The sequence below is a fragment of the Taudactylus pleione genome, unplaced genomic scaffold, assembly GCF_031769625.1.
Source record: "Taudactylus pleione unplaced genomic scaffold, aTauple2 ptg000400l, whole genome shotgun sequence".
Lineage (NCBI taxonomy): Eukaryota > Metazoa > Chordata > Amphibia > Anura > Myobatrachidae > Taudactylus > Taudactylus pleione.
In genome coordinates, this window is record NW_028284802.1 from 2,003,108 (window position 1) to 2,030,330 (window position 27,223).

General features: G+C 44.0%; 1 protein-coding gene across 1 annotated transcript; it reads left to right on the top strand.

Annotated features, from left to right (window-relative positions):
* Positions 1–781: 781 nt before the first annotated feature.
* LOC148506505 (RLA class II histocompatibility antigen, DP alpha-1 chain) lies at positions 782–26,904 on the top strand. The gene is made up of 5 exons (XM_088446519.1): positions 782–928; positions 11,964–12,209; positions 17,408–17,692; positions 20,263–20,415; positions 26,373–26,904. Exons 1-4 carry the CDS (start codon positions 847–849, stop codon positions 20,406–20,408), a joined length of 759 nt encoding a protein of 252 aa, XP_088302645.1. The 5' UTR covers positions 782–846; the 3' UTR covers positions 20,409–20,415; positions 26,373–26,904.
* The last annotated feature ends 319 nt before the right edge of the window (positions 26,905–27,223 follow it).

Genomic DNA, 27,223 nt, shown 5'->3' on the forward strand with positions numbered 1-27,223 from the left:
GATCACTATCGCGGTAGCAATCGAGCACGCAGTTCTGCTGTGAAAGTATGCTAATAATTGAAATCGCAAAGCACTCCCACTGACAACATGCAGACGGCCACTTCCCCTCTCGCACATCCGTAATACCTTGCAATCCATCCAAAACATCAGTAACATCGAAGTACATCGGAGCTCCTTGCACAATTACGGCAGGTCAAACCTTAGTTGTAAATTGCTAACTTTCCTGCACGCAGTGAGAGCTCAAGCTGCGTATGCCATCGCAGTGGCTAATTAATGCACGCCTCTGCAATGCCAGTCAAACGCACAGGCACTGCCTGCGTTTCTCCAAACCCCCCCCCCCGCCGTCACCACCTCCTAAGGGTACTTCCTGTCAATCACTCTGCGATGGGTCTGTGTAGTCACTGCGTCCACAGTCCCGATCACAGTGAGGCATTCGCGCATGCGCAGTATGCAACAATCAACCGTCTACGTACGATTTAGCAGTTGCGATCCACGCTGAATTAGGCCCAATGTTTTAGTGCTAACGATATTTTGTGACCAGTGGTTTAGTCGTATCAATGTTTTGTGTGCAATTGCAAAACATTGGTAACATCGATGTTGTCTTTTGATGTCCCATCCCCTAGCTATGGTTAACCTCTACTCAATGTCTAGTAAACCCTTCCTTGTATGCTCTCAGCAGGAACAGTCTACCCGGTAACTATGGTGTCATGTGCTACAAATACTCCTATTGGCTAATAACTCTAGAACAACTCCGTATTATGTTGCCACAGTTGTCTGTGTGTCTCTGTAGTACAGATATTTCTAAGGAGATCTGTGGACAAGTTGTGTCTCTGTGTTCTATGCACGATGCCTCAAAGACAGCACCTCCACCTGGGCTACTTATCCCTGATATCTGTGTGCTTCATGAGCACCAGTCAAGCTATTGAAGGTAAGTGGAAGCTTAGATCCTATAATGGGAGGTAATGCAGGAGATACACGGGACGATTTTTCACATGATTTTGGTCAGACCAATCGTTTGCAAATAGTTGTATTTGAGTCTTCCGTGACCCCGATGCGCGTCCCCGCCGTCGTCTAGTTGGATCGCAGATCAAATGGTTTTGCAGAGAGATCTACGATCTTTTGAGTACAACCTTATTCACTTCTATGCATCTTATCCTATGATCGTAACGATCAATCGTACACCATTTGACCACATCGTATGAAGAATTTCAAGGGAAGAATTTCAAGGGAAGTTGTACAACTAATTTTACCGACTTTGAATCGCACCGTGTATGGGGGCCTTTAGTTGCAGAGGAAAATATTTTTGCAATAGTAGATGCCTTACAGAGTGGCTGATATATTGGGAGACTTGTAGTTATAACAGTAAAATAAAAATGGTATTAAATTAATTAAAATGTTTCTAGCAGTGTAATACCTGTACTACACTTTACAAAATAAAATACTGGATGTTTTTTGAGAGTTAGTTTAGCGTCCTCAACAATAGTAATATTAGTACATTTAAAACTTCTAATGGGAAAATTGCTCTCCCCTCCCTGAGCACAGACACATATTAAATTGTTTCTTTGCTTCTTTAACCTGTTGCATTTCAGTATCTTTTCTTTACTGAATGTACTGTTCAGGATGTAGTCGGCATCCCGGTGTGCGGGATGCCGACAGTCTGAATACCGGCACCGAAATCCCGACAGGTCGGGATCCTGGCACCAGTATCCTGGCCGTCAACATCCCGAAGGTAAGTATCAGGGTGTTAGGGGGAGGTTAGGGTTAGGTAATGGTTTTGGGGTTGGGCATTAGGGGGAGGGTTAGGGTTAGGCACTAGCAGGGGGGTTAGGTTTAGGCACCGGGGAGGGGGAGGGGGGAGTTAGGGGGGTTAGGTTTAGGCACCGGGGAGGGGGTGTTAGGTTTAGGGTGTGGGGAGGGGAGGTTAGGTTTAGGCACTAGGGGGGGAGGTTAGGGTTAGGCACTGGGGAGGGATGGTTAGGCACTGGGGAGGGAGGGTTAGGGTATGGGTTCATCCAACCATCAACTAGTTGGATGGTTGGATGAAAGTTGGTCTAGTGTGTGGCCAGCTTTACAGTCCAGGTTTTATATCCATGTTTGTGCACAGATGTTATAATCAAATTGACTAAGGTACTAATTAAGTCACCTGTGCTTAAGCATGGATATCTTTAAAACCTGGACTATAGGTTTCCGTGAGGACTGAGTTTGGGAACCACCACTTAATTCTATACCAGGACATTGAAGTGTCTCACATGTCTATAGCATTCCTATTCCAAATTTTCACCAAAAATAACCATTTATATTTTTTACATGTCTATGTTATTATATATTTTATTGTAAATAGCATTGACTGAAGTTTTCTAACTAACCTGATGGCGTGGATCTCTGTATATTTGCACTGCAAAGTGGAGTTCTCATCAGAGATGAGTATTTTGTTATTCAGTAATGACAGGGGAAGTGCAGTGCTCCACCTCTATAATGCCCCCCTGTATTACTTGTACAGCAAAATAATATAGCACCCTGTACAGTTGTACTATATATAACCTCACAAGTTCCCTTTCACAAATCCTTCGCGTTTGTTACTAGTACTACTACTCAGATATTTGTTTACTAGTATTTCTGACCTGTCATTTGCTGGGGCGCTAGCTATTGTGCAGGGGTATTTATTCTGTCCTCCTGTCCTATCCCTTATCTAGCTCTCCCCATTCCCCGCACTTCCCTATCTCTTTATCTTTAGATATCTCTCTGCCTCTTGTCCTATTTCTCTTTTTCTCTCTCCCCCCAACATGTCCCCTTCCCACTCCATTATCTCTTCCCTGCTGTCTTTGCTCCGTTCTAATCTGATATATCCATTCAGTGCCGATATCGATATAATAGAAGTTGCTGTGGACTGTGAGCTACTGTGCGGGGCACCTGGGATAGCGGCTTCATGGTGTCGGAGGAGGGGCCATACTGTATTTGCAATATGGAAAGGAGTGAGATGGGGCAGAGTGGCTGGTGGGAAGGCTGTGGGCAGGAGGTGGTCACTATGTCTGTCTAGCAGCACTAAGAGCTCTGGTGGGCTTAATGGGCGTATATGTTGTCTTCACAGTTGCGCACTAGGGATGATGGAGGTTATGCCACCCCTCCACCCCGGGACCTCTTAGTACTGCTAGACAGACATAGGGCATGCACCACCACCCTTAACTCGACGGCTTCATGCAAGCCACTGTGCCCCATGTCCCTCCCTCCTCACCTACTTTCCATACAGCCAATGTGCAATGTCTAACAATATCAGAGCCCGTCCATAGGCTACTCTGTCCCACCTCTCTCCCTCCTCACCGCCTTTCGGTGCAGCCATCTGGGGTCTGTCACTGAGCCCCCTCCTTCAGCACCACAAAATGCAGGGGAGCCTCTAACCCCTGTACTCGGCGCAGCAGCACATAGTTCATGGGGAGTTTGACCATATCGATATCGGCACTGAACCAATATATTGGTCTAGACCAAAGTAAAAGGAAAAAAAGATGGTGTAAGAGGGGGAGAAATAGGTGGGGGAACATGGGTAAAGAGAGATCGGGAATGGGGGGATTAGGAGAGTCAGATAAGGGATAGGACAAGAGGAGAGAGATGGGAGAAAAGTGAGCAGATATGGAAAGGGAGGTACAGCAACAGGGAGAGAGGAAAAAAATAACAGCCACAACAGCTAGTAACCCACTGTGTACGCTCACTACCCCGAGCAGCCTCAGAGAGAATAGGAGACACTGGGGAGAGAGGAGAAGGAAACAAATAATGAGATAACAACCCCAGAAACACATACCCAGGTACCACTTACCAATAGAGACCGGCTCCTACACATACCCAGGTACCACTTACCAATAGAGACAGGCTCCTACACATACCCAGGTACCACTTGCCAATAGAGACAGGCTCCTACACACCCAGGTACCACTCACCAATAGAGACAGGACTCCTACACATACCCAGGTACCACTTACCAATAGAGACAGGGTCCTACACACACCCAGGTACCACTTACCAATAGAGACCGGCTCCTACACACCCAGGTACCACTTACCAATAGAGACAGGACTCCTACACATACCCAGGTACCACTCACCAATAGAGACAGGGTCCTACACACACCCAGGTACCACTTACCAATAGAGACCGGCTCCTACACACCCAGGTACCACTTACCAATAGAGACAGGCTCCTACACATACCCAGGTACCACTTACCAATAGAGACAGGCTCCTACACATACCCAGGTACCACTTACCAATAGAGACAGGCTCCTACACATACCCAGGTACCACTTGCCAATAGAGACAGGCTCCTACACACCCAGGTACCACTCACCAATAGAGACAGGACTCCTACACATACCCAGGTACCACTTACCAATAGAGACAGGGTCCTACACACACCCAGGTACCACTTACCAATAGAGACCGGCTCCTACACACCCAGGTACCACTTACCAATAGAGACCGGCTCCTACACACCCAGATACCACTTACCAATAGAGACAGGACTCCTACACATACCCAGGTACCACTCACCAATAGAGACAGGGTCCTACACACACCCAGGTACCACTTACCAATAGAGACAGGCTCCTACACACCCAGGTACCACTTACCAATAGAGACAGGCTCCTACACATACCCAGGTACCACTTACCAATAGATACAGGCTCCTACACATACCCAGGTACCACTTACCAATAGAGACAGGCTCCTACACATACCCAGGTACCACTTACCAATAGAGACAGGCTCCTACACACACCCAGGTACCACTTACCAATAGAGACCGGCTCCTACACACACCCAGGTACCACTTACCAATAGAGACAGGCTCCTACATATACCCAGGTACCACTCACCAATAGAGACAGGCTCCTACACATACCCAGGTACCACTTACCAATAGAGACAGGCTCCTACACACACCCAGGTACCACTTACCAATAGAGACCGGCTCCTACACACCCAGGTACCACTCACCAATAGAGACCGGCTCCTACACACCCAGGTACCACTTACCAATAGAGACAGGCTCCTACATATACCCAGGTACCACTCACCAATAGAGACCGGCTCCTACACACCCAGGTACCACTTACCAATAGAGACAGGACTCCTACACATACCCAGGTACCACTCACCAATAGAGACAGGGTCCTACACACACCCAGGTACCACTTACCAATAGAGACCGGCTCCTACACACCCAGGTACCACTTACCAATAGAGACAGGCTCCTACACATACCCAGGTACCACTTACCAATAGAGACAGGCTCCTACACATACCCAGGTACCACTTACCAATAGAGACAGGCTCCTACACATACCCAGGTACCACTTACCAATAGAGACAGGCTCCTACACACACCCAGGTACCACTTACCAATAGAGACCGGCTCCTACACACACCCAGGTACCACTTACCAATAGAGACAGGCTCCTACATATACCCAGGTACCACTCACCAATAGAGACAGGCTCCTACACATACCCAGGTACCACTTACCAATAGAGACAGGCTCCTACGCACACCCAGGTACCACTTACCAATAGAGACCGGCTCCTACACACCCAGATACCACTCACCAATAGAGACAGGCTCCTACACATACCCAGGTACCACTTACCAATAGAAACAGGCTCCTACACATAACCAGGTACCACTTACCAATAGAGACAGGCTCCTACACATAACCAGGTACCACTTACCAATAGATACAGGCTCCTACATATACCCAGGTACCACTCACCAATAGAGACAGGCTCCTACACACACCCAGGTACCACTTACCAATAGAGACCAGCTCCTACACATACCCAGGTACCACTCACCAATAGAGACAGGCTCCTACACATACCCAGGTACCACTCACCAATAGATACAGGCTCCTACACACACCCAGGTACCACTTACCAATAGATACAGGCTCCTACACACACCCAGGTACCACTTACCAATAGAGACCGGCTCCTAAACACACCCAGGTACCACTTACCAATAGAGACAGGCTCCTACACACCCAGGTACCACTCACCAGTAGAGACAGGCTCCTACACATACCCAGGTACCACTCACCAATAGAAACAGGCTCCTACACATACCCAGGTACCACTTACCAATAGAGACAGGCTCCTACACATACCCAGGTACCACTTACCAATAGACAGGCTCCTACACATACCCAGGTACCACTTACCAATAGAGACAGGCTCCTACACATACCCAGGTACCACTCACCAATAGAGACAGGCTCCTACACATACCCAGGTACCACTCACCAATAGAGACAGGCTCCTACACATACCCAGGTACCACTCACCAATAGAGACAGGCTCCTACACATACCCAGGTACCACTCACCAATAGAGACAGGCTCCTACACATACCCAGGTACCACTCACCAATAGAGACAGGCTCCTACACATACCCAGGTACCACTTACCAATAGAGACAGGCTCCTACACATACCCAGGTACCACTTACCAATAGTGACAGGCTCCTACACATACCCAGGTACCACTTACCAATAGAGACAGGCTCCTACACATACCCAGGTACCACTTACCAATAGATACAGGCTCCTACACACACCCAGGTACCACTTACCAATAGAGACAGGCTCCTACACATACCCAGGTACCACTCACCACTAGAGACTGATACTGACTACTGGAGGCAGTCTCATTCACATACCCAGATACTACTGAAGTCTGGCTCCTACATTGTATTATAAAGGGCATTACTGCATGTGGCATAATGTGTTATAAAGGCCCGGGCATTACTGTGTAAGGTGCATTACTGAAATAATTCTTTGTGAGGGGAGAGCTTGGAGGAAAGCCCAGCACCTCCGTAAGTGCTAGGCACGCCTCAAAGTGTGATAAATTGTGGGTGGCAAGGACACCCCCCTTCCCGATTGGTCACGCCCCCTTTGAACCACGCCATCTGTAAGAACTTTTTTAGGGGGGGGGGGCACAGCTGTAAACTTTCGCCCTGAGCTCCACAATGTCTAGAACAGGCCCTGTTCGCACTCTGACCCTCCCCCCCTCCCCTGGATTTGCCTCTGGATGAGGGACACAAGGCGCCAACCCCACCACACAATCCACCTCACCGTGGAGCATGATTCGCACCTTTGCGGCACAGCAAATCCTTTGTTCAAATTTTTTTTTTGTAAGATGGGGCCACGCCTTCTCACATTAGGCCACGCCCCCAAAAGTACCCAGGCCGGCACAACTCACTATTGGCCTGGGGAAGAATAGGGGCAGGGGAGGAGACTAGGGGCTCTATTTATTAACATTATTTTTACTAAAATAAAGTGAAAAAGGGTGTTTTGTGTTTTCACACCCTTTTCACATTATTTTAGTATCACCTATAGTTATTACAGGGCAATTGGAGTAGAATTCGTAAAAATTCGACTCCAACCCCTAAGTATCACTTATTTTTAGTAAGCAGATCGCATCTCCTATAACTGTAATGGGAAATGTGATCCGACCAGAGTTACTAAAAATAAATTGTAAAAAAATACCGGGGAAAGCCCTGTGATAATAACGCCACCTGGAGGTGGCGTTATCCAGGGTCTTCCCCGGTTACCGGGCTCCTACTCTGCTCTAAAAGGCAGAGCCCGGAGCCGGCCCCAGTGATAAGCTGTGTGGTCTAAACAGACCGCAAGCTGATCTCTGCTAAAAAAAAGAAGTGGAAAAAAAAAAATTCACTTACCTGGCTCGGGGCTCCGAGTGATGTCCTCCCTCTGGTCAGCTGGTCTCCCATGCTGTACTGTGGCCCCGTGATCAGGTGGTCAGGTCCCGGTGCAGTATGTGATATCAGCTGATCGTAGGCATGGCATACATCACCGGAGCACCGATGATTGCAGGTAAGTGCTATTAAGGGAGGGGGGGGGTCGCCGGGTGGTCCGCAATCGCGGGGGCGGGGTTTAATGATGGGGGTGGGGCTTAGCGCCGGGGGTGTAGCAGCGGCCTGTCCGCGCATGCGCGGGCACTTTGTCATGGTAGGTATTTTTTGCGAAAATACCGTGACTAGTGTGCTGAGGGGATTCGCAAGGACAGAGCTTTCTCGAATTCAGTCGGTAATATCACACTACAATCTGCATTACAAATGCGGATTGTAGTAAATAGAGCCCTAGGGGAGATGAGAGGAGTAGAGGCAAGAATACGGGGAAGCTGGAGATATTTAGTGACAAGAACTGGGGCAGACGGGAGAGGAAAAACTCTGCACAACAGCTAGCACCCGGGCAAATGCCAGGTCTAAAATGCTAGTTAATACACGATACAACAGTGCACTATAAGGAACCAATGCCTTTCCTACATCCCCCATCAAGTGTTGGGATCCAGCTACTTACAAGTAATGATGGGGGTACACAGGAAGGGACTTCCACCAAAGTTCTACTAGAACTTTAAAAAATATATATATATTTTAGAGAATCTTTTACTGATTCATCTGCAGGGGATGTAGTCAGGAAGCCGACGGTCTAAATGCCGACCGCGAGCTTCCCGACTCTCTAATCCCGGCGTGGTACTAATGACAGGCATCGAAAACTCAACGCCTGTCAATATCCATACACCGGGAGCCCGATGCCCGGCATACCGAACGGAGGTAAGCCGGGCGCGGACAGCCGCGTGGGGGGGGAGGGTTAGGTTTAGGGCTCCCAGGGGGACTTAGGGTCAGGCACCCCCTGGGAGGGTTAGGTTTCGGCTAGGGGTAGGGAGGTTAGGGTTAGGCACCCCCTTGGGAGACTTAGGTTTAGGCTGCGGGGAAGGGGGGGTTAGGTTTAGGACTTAGGGCGGGGTTTAGGCTTAGGCACTTGGGGGGGAGGTTAGGGTTAGGCACCCCTAAGGGAGGGTTAGGGGGTAGAATTAGGTTAGCGTTACTTACCTTTTGACAATCGGGATTTTCACCCTTGCCGGGGTGCCGCTGTCGGTATTTGAACCGCTGGCCATGCTGCCGGCAGTAATACCTACTACACCCATCTGCAGAATGCAAGTACAAGTAAAATCATCATATTTACAATTTACTTAGGGTTTTCACAAGTCATCCATAGCAGGAGACTGTCCATGTAAACTCCCCATCACAAGAAAGTAACTCCCTATATTGGTGCTATAATACTGTAAAACAAGCATCTAAACCTAACTGGGGATCTACCCAACAGAAGTGTGAACATAAGGCCTTAGTCAGAGCTGCACGGTATGGCGCAGCCGCTGCGACTTTGTACCTATTGGCTGTGCAATAAAGTGCTAATGCGGCAGGAGGGGTCTTGTGTGAATAGAGATCTCCTCCCGGCTTCTGTAATCCATCAGATCATTTCTGTGATTATCAATTACTCAGGATGACTGACTGTGTATTTCACGCTTCCGAGGTCACTGAGGCTGCATCAGAAGACGCAGACACTGGCCCCGTCACACCCAAGAAACGCCCCCATTTTCTGGGACGCTGGATGTCACCGCCTCCAAATCATACTTGCCTACTTTTGAAAAAGCATGTCAGGGAGATTGTGAAAGCAGCACCTATGAGCGCGTGTTACAGTGGGCGTGTCCTGCTACATCTAAGGGGCGTGTCCTGCTAAATCTGAGGGGCGTGTACTGCTACATCTGGGGGGCGTGTCCTGCTACATCTGAGGGGCGTGTACTGCTACATCTGGGGGGCGTGTACTGCTACATCTGAGAGGCGTGTACTGCTACATCTGAGAGGCGTGTACTGCTACATCTGGGGGGCGTGTCATAATGCTGACTTACATCCAAATGTAAACGAGCCCAAAAGCAGTCAGTAAGATCTAATTTTTGATGAAAACACACTGATACATTACAGAAAATGCATGTAGCCATAGGGATCACTGTGCCTTATAACCAATGCAGGGAAATTATACTAATCATCCCATTTGGATGTATATATCTCTGTTTATTTTTATATGTAACATTCATAATGGGAGCAAGGTAAAATCAGGGAGATTGCTAGGCTCTTCAGGGAGACAGGGAGATTGCTACTGTTTCAGGGAGTCTCCCTGACAATGAGGGAGAGTTGGCAAGTGTGCTCCAAATGGCCACGTCAGTCATGCAGTGGCAACGTCGCAGAACAGATCCTGCGCATGCGCTAATGGGCAACCACGTAAAGTAAGTAAAAAAGGATATTGTTCATTGGACAGACAAAGTCCTGGTCATTCGGGGTATTTTTTTTACCCACATTCAAGGTGTTTACGCAGTTACACTTATATACACTAACGCCAACGGCGGAGATTATCTTGTATTGTATATTGAATAGGGAGGCAGATACTGTAACATTGAGAATTGTCTTATGAGGGATATACTATTTTATTAATATATTAGTGGGAAATTATTGTTTCATTTGATTACGAGATTAGTATTTATTTATTTATTAATTATATTAAAGGAGCTTGTTAATTGGTCTTTAAAAATATTTTCAATGACGGGGCAGCATGACTACTTTATGATGTGAGCACCATTTATGCAGTTATAAAATAATACAATGTTGGCCCGTCATAAAAACATTTTTTAAACACCAATTAACTAATAAATTAATATTGCCCCTTTAATATAAATAATTATTTAAACTGCTCTCTTTATCAAATGAAATACTACAATTATCTCACTGATATATTAATAAAATAGTATTTTCGCTATATGAGAATTATCAATGTTATATACCTGCTTATTCCATATATAATAATAAACTCTCTATTGTCAGATGATGTATGTAACCACAAGTTCTTTTCAAACCATATTTTCTGAAATAAAGACACAGACCAAGTTAATGCCGTGTAAACTAATAGGTCAGCTTTATTTATTACAATAATGAGTATGGTGGCAGAGGGAAGAACGGCAAAACCACCGGCACCAGCTTGACTTAGGCAAATGGCAAAAGATGTCACACAACTTACCAGGGCCAACTATCCCTTAATGGTAAGTGAGATACTTGCAAGGGCCAACTCTCCCTTTCTGAGCAAGTAAGACACCCATGCCAATATAAAGTACTTGCAAGGGCCAACTATCCCTTTCTAGCAAGTGAGCAGTATCCAACACCCATACCGATACACCATTTTCCCGGGTGAGAGGCACTGCTGACCCCAGTAGGGTGAAACCAGCCTAACCAGTGCATTGAACGGGTGTGCACCGCTCCTACTGCAATAATATGGACGCTTTACAGATTGCCGGTCTTCCCCCACCATGAAATAAAGCCGACACAAGACACAATAGGGAAGGGAGGGTGGGAGATCAGAATCAAAGAGGCTGAACATCCTACAGCTATTACTGATAAGTCCAGTAACCACTCCCCCCTAACAACAAACAACCTATCCCTGTGACTTAACAACTGTCAATCCTCAATTACCACACCTATCACTTTATTAACCCCATCCATCCCTGCCTAGAGGTTTATATGCCCTCCGTTCTATGCGCACCTCGGTTATTTTTGTCTTCACTGTAAGTGAATTGTGATTCCTCTCCTTATCCAGATTGTTCGTACAGCAGCCATTGAGCTATCTCGCCAATCACAGCCACGTTATATATTTTTTCGGCGGGTTTGTTGGTGGGTTTGGGGCAGTTTCTAAAGCTGCAGATTAGTAAATCTGGGGTTTCTATATTTGCAATTGTAAAAACATTAATGGTTAATTAATATTTTATTCTACAGTGTAATCTCTCTGCAGCTTTGCTGTGGGTTTGAGCTTAGTAAAGCTGCGGGATACAATACAACCGGTAAACCGCAGCAAAACCCCTGGGAATAAAAGATTTCCCCCCTAGTGTGCCTAATACAAACCTTTTTGTATTCTGTTAGGTAAGTTTTCAGCGTGTAATAAAATACATTATGGAGTCAATGAAAGTGGTATACAGTATATTACTGAATCAAACTGTAACCGGTTTTATCTGCTGTATATTATATATCTAATAGTCACATTGTGCATCTATTAATTGGTATTACCTGTCTCTTCTGCAGTGGACAATGTGTTTACTCAGTCAGTCTTCTACCAGACATCGGAGCCTAAAGGGGAGTTCATGTTTCAGCTGGACGAGGATGAGATCTTTTACGTGGATTTGGGAAAGAAGGAGACCAAATGGAAACTCCCGGAGTTTGGGAAAGTAGCTACTTTTGAGGCAGCTGCATCGTTGCAGAATATAGAGGTGCTGAAACATAATCTTGAAATGTATATAAAACGGTCAAATAACACAAAAGCGACATATGGTAAGAAATGATCATTGATGCACAAATGTACAATGGGTGTATAACACAAGTGGTTGTGATACGTGAGCAGTGAGGGTCATTACTACTTCCATAGAGTTTTACCTTTCCCTCTACAGGTGTCATGCTAATATATCATGGTATGTTAGTTGTCGGCAGTATGTGTATTGCTCCCAAGTTAGATGTTGTGAGTGATGTTGGTTGTCAGCGGTAAGTGTATTACCCCCATGTTATGATGTTGGTTGTTGGCAGTACGTGTATTATCCCCAAGTTAGATGTTGTGATTGGTTGTCAGCGGTATGTGTATTACCCCCATGTTATGATGTTGGTTGTTGGCGGTACATGTATTACGGTAAGCTGACGGAGGGAATCCCGACCGCCGGCTTCCCGACTGTCTAATCCCAGCAAGGGTTAAATGACAGGCGTCGAAATCCGACGCCTGTCATTTTACCTACGCCGGGAGCCCGGCATCCCAATCGAAGGTAAGCAGGGCGCCGGGCGCGGACAGCTGCAGGGGCGGAGGGTTAGATCCAGCACTCCGGCAGGGGACTTAGGGTTAGGCACCCCACCGGGAGGGTTAGGTTTAGGCTAGGGGAAGGGGGGATTAGGGTTAGGCACCCCCAGGGGGAGGATAGGGTTAGGCACCCCCCCCCCCTCCCGAGACTTAGGTTTAGGCAGCGGGGAAAGGGGGGTTAGGTTTAGGCACTGGGGGGTAGGTTAGGGTTAGGCACCCCTAAGGGAGGGTTAGGGAAGGGCGGATAGGTTAGTTTATACTTACTTTAGTGCAGTCGGGAATTTCACCCACGTCAGGCTGCCGCTATGCCGCTGCATATCATTCTAATCAGCAGAAGCTGCTTGTGCTATCTAGTCGCATAGTTGTGTAAATAAGATGAATTTGAAGGTAAAAAGACGCTCGGCGCTACCGAGTCACGCTATGGCATGGCTCGACTAGAAGGGCTGTTTATCGCGTAAAGAGGCTAGATGTATGTGAACCCATCTGTAGAAGCTGATTGGTTTCTATGGCCAATTTCTCCACTGGTCCACTTTAGAAGGTTTGACATAATTCCTCTTATATCACTGAGAGCCTCATTTATCAACGAGTTTATCACTCAAAACTAGTGATAAATGTCACTGTGTATGATAATGGTGCTCCAGCCAATCAGCGCCCAACTGTCAACTGTTAGAAAAAATGACAGTTGGGAGCTGATTGGCTGGATCATCATTTATCATACACAGTGACATTTATCACTCGTTTTGAGTGATTCACTCGTTGATAAATGAGGCCCTGAATCTGCTACAAACTTCTTTGTATTTACTGCAATTGCTTCAAAACAATGATGCTAGACAGCTGTGGGACACTTGTAAATCACAAGGAATATTGGGCCTGATTCAGAGATGTATGCTAACCCGATGGTTAGCGCATCTTCTCCGATGGTAGGAGGACTGCGCATGCGCAGGATGTGACTGCACATGTGCAGCCCCCCAACTGCAAGTCTGCTCGCAGTGTCTCCCAGCAGGCTGCGGCATTTGGGAGGTGGGGGCGTTCCCTGGCAGCGTTCCCAGAAATGTTTTCCAGGAGGGACGAGGCCAGAGTCATGTGTGGGTGCACACAGACTTCCTGGCCTCGCAAGTTGCCAGGACCCAGCCAGGCTGCGGGAAGCTTTAGCTCCCGCAGCCTGGCCAAAGGAACATCGACAACAATCGCAACCGATGGTGGCTTGAGACTGCAACCTCGGTCGCAGTGCTGGGATTACGCAAATGCAGCAAGGAGGTCTGTGACACCTGTATTTGCATTTTAAATGGACGGAATTGCACATCCGCTTGTGTGCGCTTGCGTACTGCTCTGCAATTCTGTCCATCTCTGAATCGGGCCCATTATACCCCAGCTAGTGACTCTGGGCCTGATTCAGCTTTGGGAATAGAGTAAGAAAGAGCAGGTAACTGTGTACCTGGACAAACCATGTTGCAATGCAAGGGGTGTAAATACATACATTATTTTACATGCAGGGTAAATACTGGCTGCTTTTGCATGTAGCCCACAAATATTGCACAGCTTTATTATTACACTGCACTTTAAATGTCTGTTTGGCCAGACCCCGCCCAAATCTAACTCTCTCTGCACGTTACATCTGCCCCCACCTGCAGTGCAGCCTGGTTTTACCAAGGTCCACAGTTAAGCTGCCCATGGACTAGCAGACATGAAAACGACAGCACGATTACGACATTGTAATCGTGCAGTCGTTTGTCAGTCTGTGATGAGCCTGCACTGAGTGAGCAGTCGTTCAGTGCAGGGTCATCAATCATCTGCAAACATGCTCAACCTGACGTTATCGTCAGTTTGACCAGCTTGTTTGCACGATGATAGATGTCTAAACGACCAGCGGGCACGCACATCGCTGGTCGTTTTAGACGTTTTTGCAAACGATTTATGAATGATTGAACAATCGTTATCGTTCAATCGCTCAACTTAATCATCTAGTGGATGGGCACCTTTACTTGCTCTTTATTACTCTATTCCCAAATCTGAATCAGGCCCTTGGACTTCTGTGACCCATAGGATTGTGCTTTTTTTATACAAGTAGTTTTTATTGGGATTTTACAAACATTATACAAAAGTTGCAGGTGCATTGTGACAGAAGGGGGGGTGGGTCTAACCGACATGTGAAACCAAGTACATTAAACAAGATGAATAAAACACTTGCATGAACACGGAGATGTAACTCAAGATATATGATGCTATAAGACATGGACCACAGTTAAAAATATGGTAGATTGCATAGAAAGGATGAATAGAACAATGTGATAGACCCTTGGGTGTATAGAGCACAAGCAAGAAGGAAAAGGAAAGAAAAAAGTGGGATAGGATAGAGATAAACCCAATAGGGTCTGGGAGGGTTATGAAAAGGGGAGAAGTGAGACCATGGTGTATTGCTGAGGGACCTGAATTTAGATGTTTTATTTGCCAATAAAGGCATTGGAATCAGGAGCCAGAATTCTGGGTCGTACGGAACATCATCTCCTAAGATCTCCCGTGCCACAGAACATCACCCCATCCCAGAAGGCTTTTAAGGTGGTACACAGCCACCAAATGTGCAGAGGAGTCACCAAAGAGGCCGCACACCTCCAGCAACCTGCAGGGTCCCCTGGTAACATTTTTGAAAGTGTGCTCGGGCTGTGGTACCATTTAGAGATGATCTTATAATGTATATCAGTTGTTAGTACATTATTAAGTGAGCTACACCAGGACACTTCAAAAATGGATTATCACTAATAACACGCAGCAAGTCTTTCTCTCTTTAGACTTATAATAAGAAATTATAGATCACACATATGTACTAAAAATCACATTCAGGGCCTTCAACAGCGTTTGGTGATGCGATCACTTTACATTGTGTCTGGAACCCAGCGCACTACTGTGCATGTGTGGTCTGCTGACTGCGCACGTGTGAGTGTGGAGTGTCATGGAGCCTATGGACCCCTGTCCTGGTACGTTTTGCATAATGTAGCCCATATGCTACAAAGACTAACGACATCAGGAGATAGCATTACTTGCTGGGGCCAAGCTCCAGAATGGTAAATGCACCAATTGAGTAATCTATGGGAGTCTATGGGAGCTGCTTTTGTAATCAGAAAAGGAGGGACCACGACAGATATCAGAGATATATTCTATGATCTCTCCATGTTACATCTAGGGGATACTTTTACCTTTTGCAGGGATCCCCCAAAACAGCTGTTTGTGGGGGATTTCTCACAAAAGAACATTAGCAAATATGCCCCATAGACTTCTTCAGCCCTTAGTAGTGAAGCCAGATTCCAGATTCTCCATATCCTGAATATTAAATGGTAAGAGCCTTACATAATGATGACCTGTGATGTCACCTCGTTATACAAAGTTCCTGACCAGACATGGGACTGCAAATCCATAGAAAACATCTTCATTGCTGAATCCAACATTGCACAACCGCACATCTCCGTTCTCACACAAGCAATCACCTTCATACTATACCACAGCTGCAGATGTGTCCTCCTACATCCAGCCTCAATACGCCACACCGAGTGACTTGCCTGGCGTGAGTGAGCCACCAGGTCCCGTGCTACTATGCTAGCGTCGGGCGTCTTTTTTTTTGTCCTGGATGCACCGCGTTGCGACTTAGATGCATTTTCGGCAAAAAAAGACGCCCAAAGCTATCAGAGTCTCACAGGACCTGCCGCTATGTAGAATGACTGCAGCAAAGATGTGTAAGCAGGGCCGTAGAGAGCCCTGGCGGGCCCAGGTACAGAGGGGGCATGGCCTAATCGTGGGAGGCGTGGCCATGCCCCCTCGAGCAAAAAAAACCCCTTTTGCAGCGCCGCAAAGCGGGGCGCTGTAAGCACCTCAGCCTGGCGCAAAGCCAGGGGGGGGCACAATCAGTGTGATCGCTCCACCCCCACAGACAAAGGAGACTGCTGTGGCTGCTGTGAGTTAGAGAAGGGAGGGGGGGCAGCGCCGGACCCAGGCCCCTCAGGAAGCCCGGGTCCAGGTAAACAGTACCCGCTCCCCCCCCCCCCCCCCTCTCGGCGCCCTTGTGTGTAAGGACACAGCTGTATTTCTAGTTTAAGGATGTATGCTACAGACAAAAATGTTTGTAACTTACTGGGAAAATAAGAGCCTTTGGACCAATAATTCCTTTTTGGAAATGATCATGTGACACAGATACATCGATGATGCTAATTGTAATACAGTAGGAAGGGTACTGAAGAGGACCTATTAGGCTTTATTTGTTTTATTAACTCCAGTAACATGTAAAATCTTTCTACTCAATAAATCTATTTATCCCCTGCATGTGTCCAAGCTACACCACGACACTCTTTGAGTGTGTACCATGAATTGCAATGTCGGTAGATGATACAGCGGTGGGTGGCTGGAAAAATTCAGAAGTCTGCACACAAATCTTCCTACGTGTATGAGCAGTCTACAGCTGATGGTACTGTACCATTAGATACATTCTATATAGAGTGTATCTAACCAACCAATAGCCAGAGGGACTGATATGAAAATTTGCCCTTAAGACCTAATTAAGAAGAAGGCCTATAAGATTTAATTACATAGACAAAAAATAAGTCCACCAAAATATTTTGAAACAATTTTAAGATGACACAAATGACAAAGTATCAGATAAAACTCATTTAGGTCATAATACTGTGATCTTGTCTTCCTGCAGTTGGCCCGCAATTGCATGTATTCACAGAGGAGCCTGTGGTTCTAGGTCAACCTGCTACAGTGATCTGTCTTACTACCAAGTTCTTTCCCCCGGTGATCAGGATGAGCTGGCTGAAGAATAATGAGCCTGTGACGGACGGAGTGTCAGAGACAGACTTCTACCCTGCACCAGACGGTTCCTTCAGTAAATTCCTGTATTTGGGCGTGATACCGAAACAGGGGGATGTGTATACCTGTTCTGTGGAGCATGGCGGACTAACCGTGAATCCCACCAACAAGTTCTGGAGTAAGTAGCACCATTACTTTACCCGTTTGATGTGTTACTGTGTGGTATGTGTCACTATTGATACTCTAAGGGAATGAGCTGATTTATACTGTATTATAAGAATCAGGGGCCTATTCATCATCAAAGTCCGTATGGCCTCCGATTATGAAGGAATTAACTCGCTGCGAGGGATACTTTAGTATCCAACTCGTAGCCAGGGAAGCGTGACACTGGAGCAATTCATCATTGCTCCGGAGAGGGAACAAATGTTCCGAAAAGCAGTTGTCCCCGTGAAAAGTATCGCAGCTACTTCTGTAGCTGCGTTACGTACCTGCTCCCCGCCGGCGCAAAGCCGCCGGGAGGGAGTGAGGAGGTGGCGGAGGGATCCGCTCGGATCCCTCTTCGCGTCCCCGGAACTCCTTCCCATAGGAAGGAGAAGTGATCCAAGAACAAGCGCTGTCGGAAGATGGCGCTTGTTCTCGGCAGCAAACTCTGAAAACTTTCCGTTTTCTGAGTTTGCTGAGTACCGGGGGGTCCTATCGGACCCCTAATGATGAATAGCCCGGTAACCTAAATATGCGGAAACTAGCTTTCCGGATGGTTACCAGGGCATTTATCGTATGATTAATAGGCCCCTCATTGTTTTACTTAATTTCAACAGAACACTGTGAACTGTAGAATGCAGTGGGCTTCTTTTAAGAAAGTGTGAAAGTGTAGTTATGGGAATGTGCCTGATTTCCCCTGGAGACTCTAGTATTTCAAACCCCTCCCTGCACCCCAATAAAATAACTTTTGAGCTCCCATCTGACCAAGGCAAGCAGCTCATGTTGCACTAAGCGGGGGTCACTGACAAGTTGTAAAGCTGCCTAAGTGCAGTGTAAGACCAGCTTCCGTGTCCATTTCTGCGGGTACTCCTAGGTTTTGAAGTTAGCCTTACACAGGGTAATATGTAGTTAATATGTCGGCATTCCAAATGTAGACCTATGTCAATATGTTCTTAATGTCAACATTATGTATGACCATATGAGGTTTGGGATGGGCTGCAGGTAAGGTTAGGGTACAATAGTGTTCTGGTCATTCTAACTAGGGTATATACACCACAAAGCAAAAAGACCACTATCTGATCATGCTGTATACCTAACAGGGAAATATATAAAGAAAGTATCTTAAAGTCTGAAAAATGTTCGCGTATCCATGAATCAGTGAAATACTGACATATAAGTCATGTCATTATAAATACTGATGCTAGGCAGATGTACTAAGCTCTGGAAAGTGATAAATTGGAGAGAGATAAAGTACCAACCAATCAGCTCCAAAATGTCATGTTACAGGCTGTGTTTGAAAAATGACAGTTAGGAGCTGATTGGTTGGTCGTTTATCACTCTCTACTTTATCACTTTCCAGAGCTTAGTACATCTAGTAACAGCAGTCCCTGTCAAAAATGAATTTAACAAATAGGCCCAAAACAGTATAAACGTGCTCAACTGAACTGAACTATTTCTCACATTGAGGGTGGGATGCATCAAGCATCGCATGTTAGATGTGCTGCATCCCGCCAATGATCGCATGCATACCGGCGTTTAGTAACACCATATGCATGAAGATTTAAGCAAAGGACAGCTCTCCAGATTAGAGCCGTCCTTTGCGGTGTAGGGACTTCAGGGTTTATGACCCGGGAGTCCTTCTGCGAATGCGCAGCTGTTGGCCAGCATATGTGCTAACCGTGAGAGACCCTGGGAGGGATCCTCTTGGATCCCTCTTGGGAAAAACTCCAATGCATTCAGTAGTTACATCCAGAACAGAAAACTAAAGGGGTAAATTTACTAAGATGGGAGTTCTGTTCAGAAGTGATATTGCCCATAGCAACCAAACAGATTCCAGGTATTATCTTCTAGAAGGTGCTAGATAAATGAGAAGTAGAATCTGATTGGTTGCTATGGGCAACATCACTTCTGAATAGAACTCCCATCTTAGTAAATTTACCCCTAAGTTTGGCTGGTTTGATCAAGATGTAAGCTGGCAATAGACTGCATGATAGTGCAGCAGACACCTGGGAGGGGAGGAGCGAGGGGCCAGTAATCAGCGCCCCACCATACAGTGCAAGATGTATGAAGGTGATCTGCACTAACTAGGGATGTGCGAGCGGTGCCTTCCCACAGGATGCAGAGCCCTTGGGGCGGCACTGCGGCTGCCTGACTGCTCCTGCATCTGTCTAACTCTGGCATTGCACCCTGCAGCCTGTACTGGACACTCTGGGCAGTGCTGTACTTCCCAGTGCTGGAGGCCCTGCCCCCACGGAGCAACTTCATGATGTCATGCGCTCAGGGGAGAAAGGACCAGCACAGGGCGCACAGCGCCGATGATCAGCATTCACAACATGAACTTGGCTGAACAGCAGTCAAGTTGATCGGATAGATCCAGACCATTTGTCAGCCGTCATCAGATTGTGAATGATTATAGTACAGCGTATAACCAGCATTACACTGATATAGGTGTGTATGTGACTGTGTACTGCATTGTGCAGCTTTTTCCTGATCTCTATATATTAATTTTTATTAACATTATTGTTTATTGTCTTTTACATATGACAGGACCAGAGGCCCCCCGTCATGCTTCAGAGACGTCTCATAATATACTGTGTGGCTTCGGCCTGGCTTATGGAATATGCGGAATCATTGCTGGAATTGCGCTCATTTGTAAGGGGAAGAAGAACATTAATGTGGGAAGAGGTCACTGACTTGCAGGTATGACACACGTTTCACTCCAACTGACTGATACATGCTAGTCATTTAGGTAGAATGAAGTTTTATATGAGATAATAAACCCTGTACTGTAATTATAAGGCTATTATAAGTAACTAAGGAATTCTGTAATATAAAGCAGTGTTTCTAAACTCCAGTCCTTGGGGGACCCTAACAGTGCATGTTTTCCATAGTCCCTGCTGTGACACATTTTATTCCCAGGAATGTATACATATATTAGCATCACTAATTACACCCTTACTAACACAGGGCTTTCATATGGATTGTTTAATTCACACCCCAGTTACAGTATTGCCACCCCTGACCTTCAGTTGTGAATTGTCGAGTTTACATATATTCCTGCACTTAGAACCACTTTTTGGCACTGACTCCCCGGCTTGGTTACTTGGTGTTGAAATGACTTGTAGAATACCTATGTACCTGTATGCTGGTTAATATATTCTACCAGAGTTGTGACCATGTAAACATTAAGGACTCATTCACACAGATTTTTTGAAGGGATTGCTGAAGTGCATGAGATTCACCCTATAATCGTGTCATTGAGGTGCTGCTGTCTATTCTTCAGCTGGGTACACACTTGCCAATGTGGGTACCCAGCGATGCGACACCCGACCGCATGATATATCGGGCAGTCAGTACACACTGCATAATACGGCCCAATATGTCGGCCCAGCTCCATATCTCTGTCTGCAACTGTGTCTTGAAGTTGTAGAGATTCTGGCGGCTTGGTCAACATATTATTACACCACATGTCATAGCATCATACATTGCTATAAGTACCATATTATTACACCACATGTCATAGCATCATACATTGCTATAAGTACCATATTATTACACCACATGTCATAGCATCATACATTGCTATAAGTACCATATTATTACACCACATGTCATAGCATCATACATTGCTATAAGTACCATATTATTACACCACACGTCATAGCATCATACATTGCTATAAGTACCATATTATTACACCACATGTCATAGCATCATACATTGCTATAAGTACCATATTATTACACCACATGTCATAGCATCATACATTGCTATAAGTACCATATTATTACACCACATGTCATAGCATCATACATTGCTATAAGTACCATATTATTACACCACATGTCATAGCATCATACATTGCTATAAGTACCATATTATTACACCACATGTCATAGCATCATACATTGCTATAAGTACCATATTATTACACCACACGTCATAGCATCATACATTGCTATAAGTACCATATTATTACACCACATGTCATAGCATCATACATTGCTATAAGTACCATATTATTACACCACATGTCATAGCATCATACATTGCTATAAGTACCATATTATTACACCACATGTCATAGCATCATACATTGCTATAAGTACCATATTATTACACCACACGTCATAGCATCATACATTGCTATAAGTACCATATTATTACACCACACGTCATAGCATCATACATTGCTATAAGTACCATATTATTACACCACATGTCATAGCATCATACATTGCTATAAGTACCATATTATTACACCACACGTCATAGCATCATACATTGCTATAAGTACCATATTATTACACCACATGTCATAGCATCATACATTGCTATAAGTACCATATTATTACACCACACGTCATAGCATCATACATTGCTATAAGTACCATATTATTACACCACATGTCATAGCATCATACATTGCTATAAGTACCATAATATTACACCACATGTCATAGCATCATACATTGCTATAAGTACCATATTATTACACCACATGTCATAGCATCATACATTACGATAAGTACCATATTATTACACCACATGTCATAGCATCATACATTGCTATAAGTACCATATTATTACACCACATGTCATAGCATCATACATTGCTATAAGTACCATATTATTACACCACACGTCATAGCATCATACATTGCTATAAGTACCATATTATTACACCACATGTCATAGCATCATACATTGCTATAAGTACCATATTATTACACCACACGTCATAGCATCATACATTGCTATGAGTACCATATTATTACACCACATGTCATAGCATCATACATTGCTATGAGTACCATATTATTACTCCACATGTCATAGCATCATGCATTGCTATAAGTACCATATTATTACACCACATGTCATAGCATCATACATTGCTATAAGTACCATATTATTACACCACATGTCATAGCATCATACATTACGATAAGTACCATATTATTACACCACATGTCATAGCATCATACATTGCTATAAGTACCATATTATTACACCACATGTCATAGCATCATGCATTGCTATAAGTACCATATTATTACACCACATGTCATAGCATCATACATTGCTATAAGTACCATATTATTACACCACATGTCATAGCATCATACATTACGATAAGTACCATATTATTACACCACATGTCATAGCATCATACATTACGATAAGTACCATATTATTACACCACATGTCATAGCATCATACATTGCTATAAGTACCATATTATTACACCACATGTCATAGCATCATACATTACGATAAGTACCATATTATTACACCACATGTCATAGCATTATACATAGCTATAAGTACCATGTTATTACACCACAGGTCATAGCATCATACATTACTGTGAGTACCATATTATTACACCACATGTCATAGCATCATACATTGCTATGAGTACCATATTATTACACCACATGTCATAGCATCATACATTGCTATAAATACCATATTATTACACCGTTACTATGAGTACCATATTATTACACCACATGTCATAGCATCATACATTGCTATGAGTACCATATTATTACTCTACATGTCATAGCATCATACATTGCTATGAGTACCATATTATTACTCCACATGTCATAGCTTCATACATTGCTTTGATTACCATATTATTACACCGTTACTATGAGTACCATATTATTACACCACATCTCATAGCATCATACATTGCTATGATTACCATATTATTACACCGTTATGAGTACCATATTATTACACCACATATTATATAGTATCACACATTACTACGAGTACCATATTATTACACCACATGTCATAGCATCATACATTGCTATGAGTACCATATTATTACACCATTACTGTGAGTACCATATTATTACACCACATGTCATAGCATCATACATTGCTATGAGTACCATATTATTACTCCACATGTCATAGCATCATACATTGCTATAAGTACCATGTTATTACACCACAGGTCATAGCATCATACATTGCTATGAGTACCATATTATTACACCGTTACTATGAGTACCATATTATTACACCACATCTCATAGCATCATACATTGCTATGATTACCATATTATTACACCGTTACTATGAGTACCATATTATTACACCACATGTCATAGCATCATACATTGCTATGATTACCATATTATTACACCACATGTCATAGCATCATACATTGCTATAAGTACCATGTTATTACACTACATGTCGTAGCATCATACATTACTGTGAGTACCATATTATTACACCACATGTCATAGCATCATACATTGTTATAAGTACCATATTATTACTCCACATGTCATAGCATCATACATTGCTATGAGTACCATATTATTACACCATTACTGTGAGTACCATATTATTACTCCACATGTCATAGCATCATACATTGCTATGAGTACCATATTATTACAGCACATATTATATAGTATCACACATTACTACGAGTACCATATTATTACACCACATGTCATAGCATCATACATTGCTATAAGTACCATGTTATTACACCACAGGTTATAGCATCATACATTACTGTGAGTACCATATTATTACACCACATGTCATAGCATCATACATTGCTATGAGTACCATATTATTACACCGTTACTATGAGTACCATATTATTACACCACATGTCATAGCATCATACATTGCTATGAGTACCATATTATTACTGCACATGTCATAGCTTCATACATTGCTATGATTACCATATTATTACACCGTTACTATGAGTACCATATTATTACACCACATCTCATAGCATCATACCTTGCTATGAGTACCATATTATTACACCGTTACTATGATTACCATATTATTACACCACATGTCATAGCATCATACATTGCTATGAGTACCATATTATTACTCCACATGTCATAGTATCATACATTGCTATGAGTACCATATTATTACTCCACATGTAATAGCATCATACATTGCTATAAGTACCATGTTATTACACTACACGTCGTAGCATCATACATTACTGTGAGTACCATATTATTACACCACATGTCATAGCATCATACATTGTTATAAGTACCATATTATTACTCCACATGTCATAGCATCATACATTGCTATGAGTACCATATTATTACACCGTTATTGTGAGTATCATATTATTACACCACATGTCATAGCATCATACATTGCTATGAGTACCATTTTATTACACCACATATTATATAGTATCACACATTACTACGAGTACCATATTATTACACCACATATTATATAGCATCAGACATTACTATGAGAATCATATTATTACACCACATATTATATAGCATCACACATTACTCTGAGAATCATATTATTACACCACATGTTATATAGCATCACACATTACTATGAGTATCATATTATTACACCACATGTGCCCCATTTGCAAACAATTACAGCATGAGATCCAGTTGCACATTTTATCATCCTGTTCCCCCATCATATATATTGCATTCCTCACTATTCAAGTGAGACTGCCCCTATTGGAGAGCTCTGTCTCGCTGTCACCATCAGGACTTGTAAGCTCCACTGGGGCAGGTGCCAGGGGCGGATTGGGATGCTGGGCCGTTTCCCGCTGGGCCGGTCCCTTATTATGACTTTAGGGGCTGGCGTCGGCTCTTCCCTCACCCACCTCTCTGCCGGCCAAACTGCAAGCTGCCGCGATCGGAGCTCACCACCGATCGTGCAGCATTACACCTTCCAACCGAGGTTACTTTACAAAGTATTGAGTTAAACTTTTTGATTGTCCAAATATTTTTTTCCGCAAGAATATACAAAAAAATTGTTTATAAATCATACAATGTGATTTCCATAATTTTTTGTTCTGATTCTGTCTCTCACAGTTAAAGTGATTGAAATATGATGGAAATTACAGACCTCTCTCATCTTTTAAAGTGCAACAACTTGCACAATCTGTGGCTGTCCAAATACTTTTTTTGCCCCACTTCATGTATATATATATATATATATATATATATATATATACAGTAGACACACATATATATACTATATATACATGTATATACACACACAACTAAAGTGCTGCCCATACACTTGCTATATACTGTGTATTTGTGTATATATATATATATGTGTGTGTGTGTATGTAAACAGCAAAAAAGAGATACCCCCCTCATCGCGCTCTACCACATATCACACAATATCATAACAATGAATGTTGCAAATCATAACAGAGTTCGGATCGGATGACATATCGTTTAGTGTGTACTGGCTGTGCATCATGCAAGGGATTAGTAGTAGCCACAACTGCGTCCAATTTAGAATCAGGCCCTGTAAAGTGGGAGTATCCTATTCCCTCAGCAGACCCCGCCTTCTCAACAAAGCCCGCCCCCCCATAAGGGCTGCGTCCAAAAATTTCCCCGGCTGGTTTTCCATCCCAATCCGCCCCTGGCAGGTGCTGATGTGAATGGCCAAATATTCTCTGTACAGTGCAGCAGAATGTGTGGGCACTATATAAATAACTGGTAATAAATAATTAGTTTATCTTGCTAGGAGTTTAGACTGCATAGGACAGTCCAGGAATGCTCTGCCAATGTTTCATACCTATGATGGTATAGAGTTATAGTATGGTGGCACATGTGTGATATATCTCATTTCTGTTACAGGTTTCAGCACTGTTTGATGCTCCTGGACTGCATTTTCCTGATGGCTAAAATAGTCCCAATTGCTATGTAACCTGAGCGTCAGTTTATGGGATCTGATTGGCTCCTGGCTGACTCCCTTATCTGCAGGAAACCTGACTCTACGGCCTATTTCTTATATCATATGGTCAGAGGACTGTTGTGTTATTATCATTGTTTTTACATTTGCTTGGTTGATTCGGTTTCCAAAAAGAAGAGAAATCTCAGAGGACAACTCAGAATAACTTGCTGGAAACTATTATATTGCTAAAGGCAGCTTCATAACTCAGAACCTAATTTTGTGTGTTACCTATAACTGTTCCTCACCATGTGCTTATGCTACAGATAATAGAAAATGGAGATATAAATTCTGTCACCATTGTGCATTCCGTCCTCCTTGTTGCTTTGTAAATTGTTGCAGACTCTCAGTGCTATAATGCTAAGTACAATTTGTACCACTGCAATGAGATGTTCTCTGTTTATCTCTGTCTCTACTAATAAACGTTTTTTTTCCTGATGGATGTACAAGACTAATATATGCTGCTCTCAGAGTGTTGGTTTATGTGTACATTTACACATTCATTTCCGTCACACAGTAAGGCTGGGCAAAGTCTTCCAAATATTAGGAACCAACGATTTTGTAAGAAAATAACTTGTGCTATTTGCCATTCAGAGGGTGATGTATTAAAATCCTTAGACATGTTTGTCCAGCATGTGCCAGCAGCGGCCAACACATTTTCTCAGCATGCACTATAAAGACCTTCATCGTGTACCAGTAATTCCCATCACAAAGTCTGCTTGGTTGGTCGCTGGCTGGTGCCATCCTGTGAAATTAA

Bases quoted from the DNA above. Each gene is read 5' to 3' on its own strand.
- LOC148506505 (XM_088446519.1), top strand. From the start codon at position 847: ATGCCTCAAAGACAGCACCTCCACCTGGGCTACTTATCCCTGATATCT. The intron at 12,210-17,407 runs GTAAGAAATGAT...GTCTTCCTGCAG, and splicing joins TAACACAAAAGCGACATATG to TTGGCCCGCAATTGCATGTA. The intron at 17,693-20,262 runs GTAAGTAGCACC...TACATATGACAG, and splicing joins TCCCACCAACAAGTTCTGGA to GACCAGAGGCCCCCCGTCAT.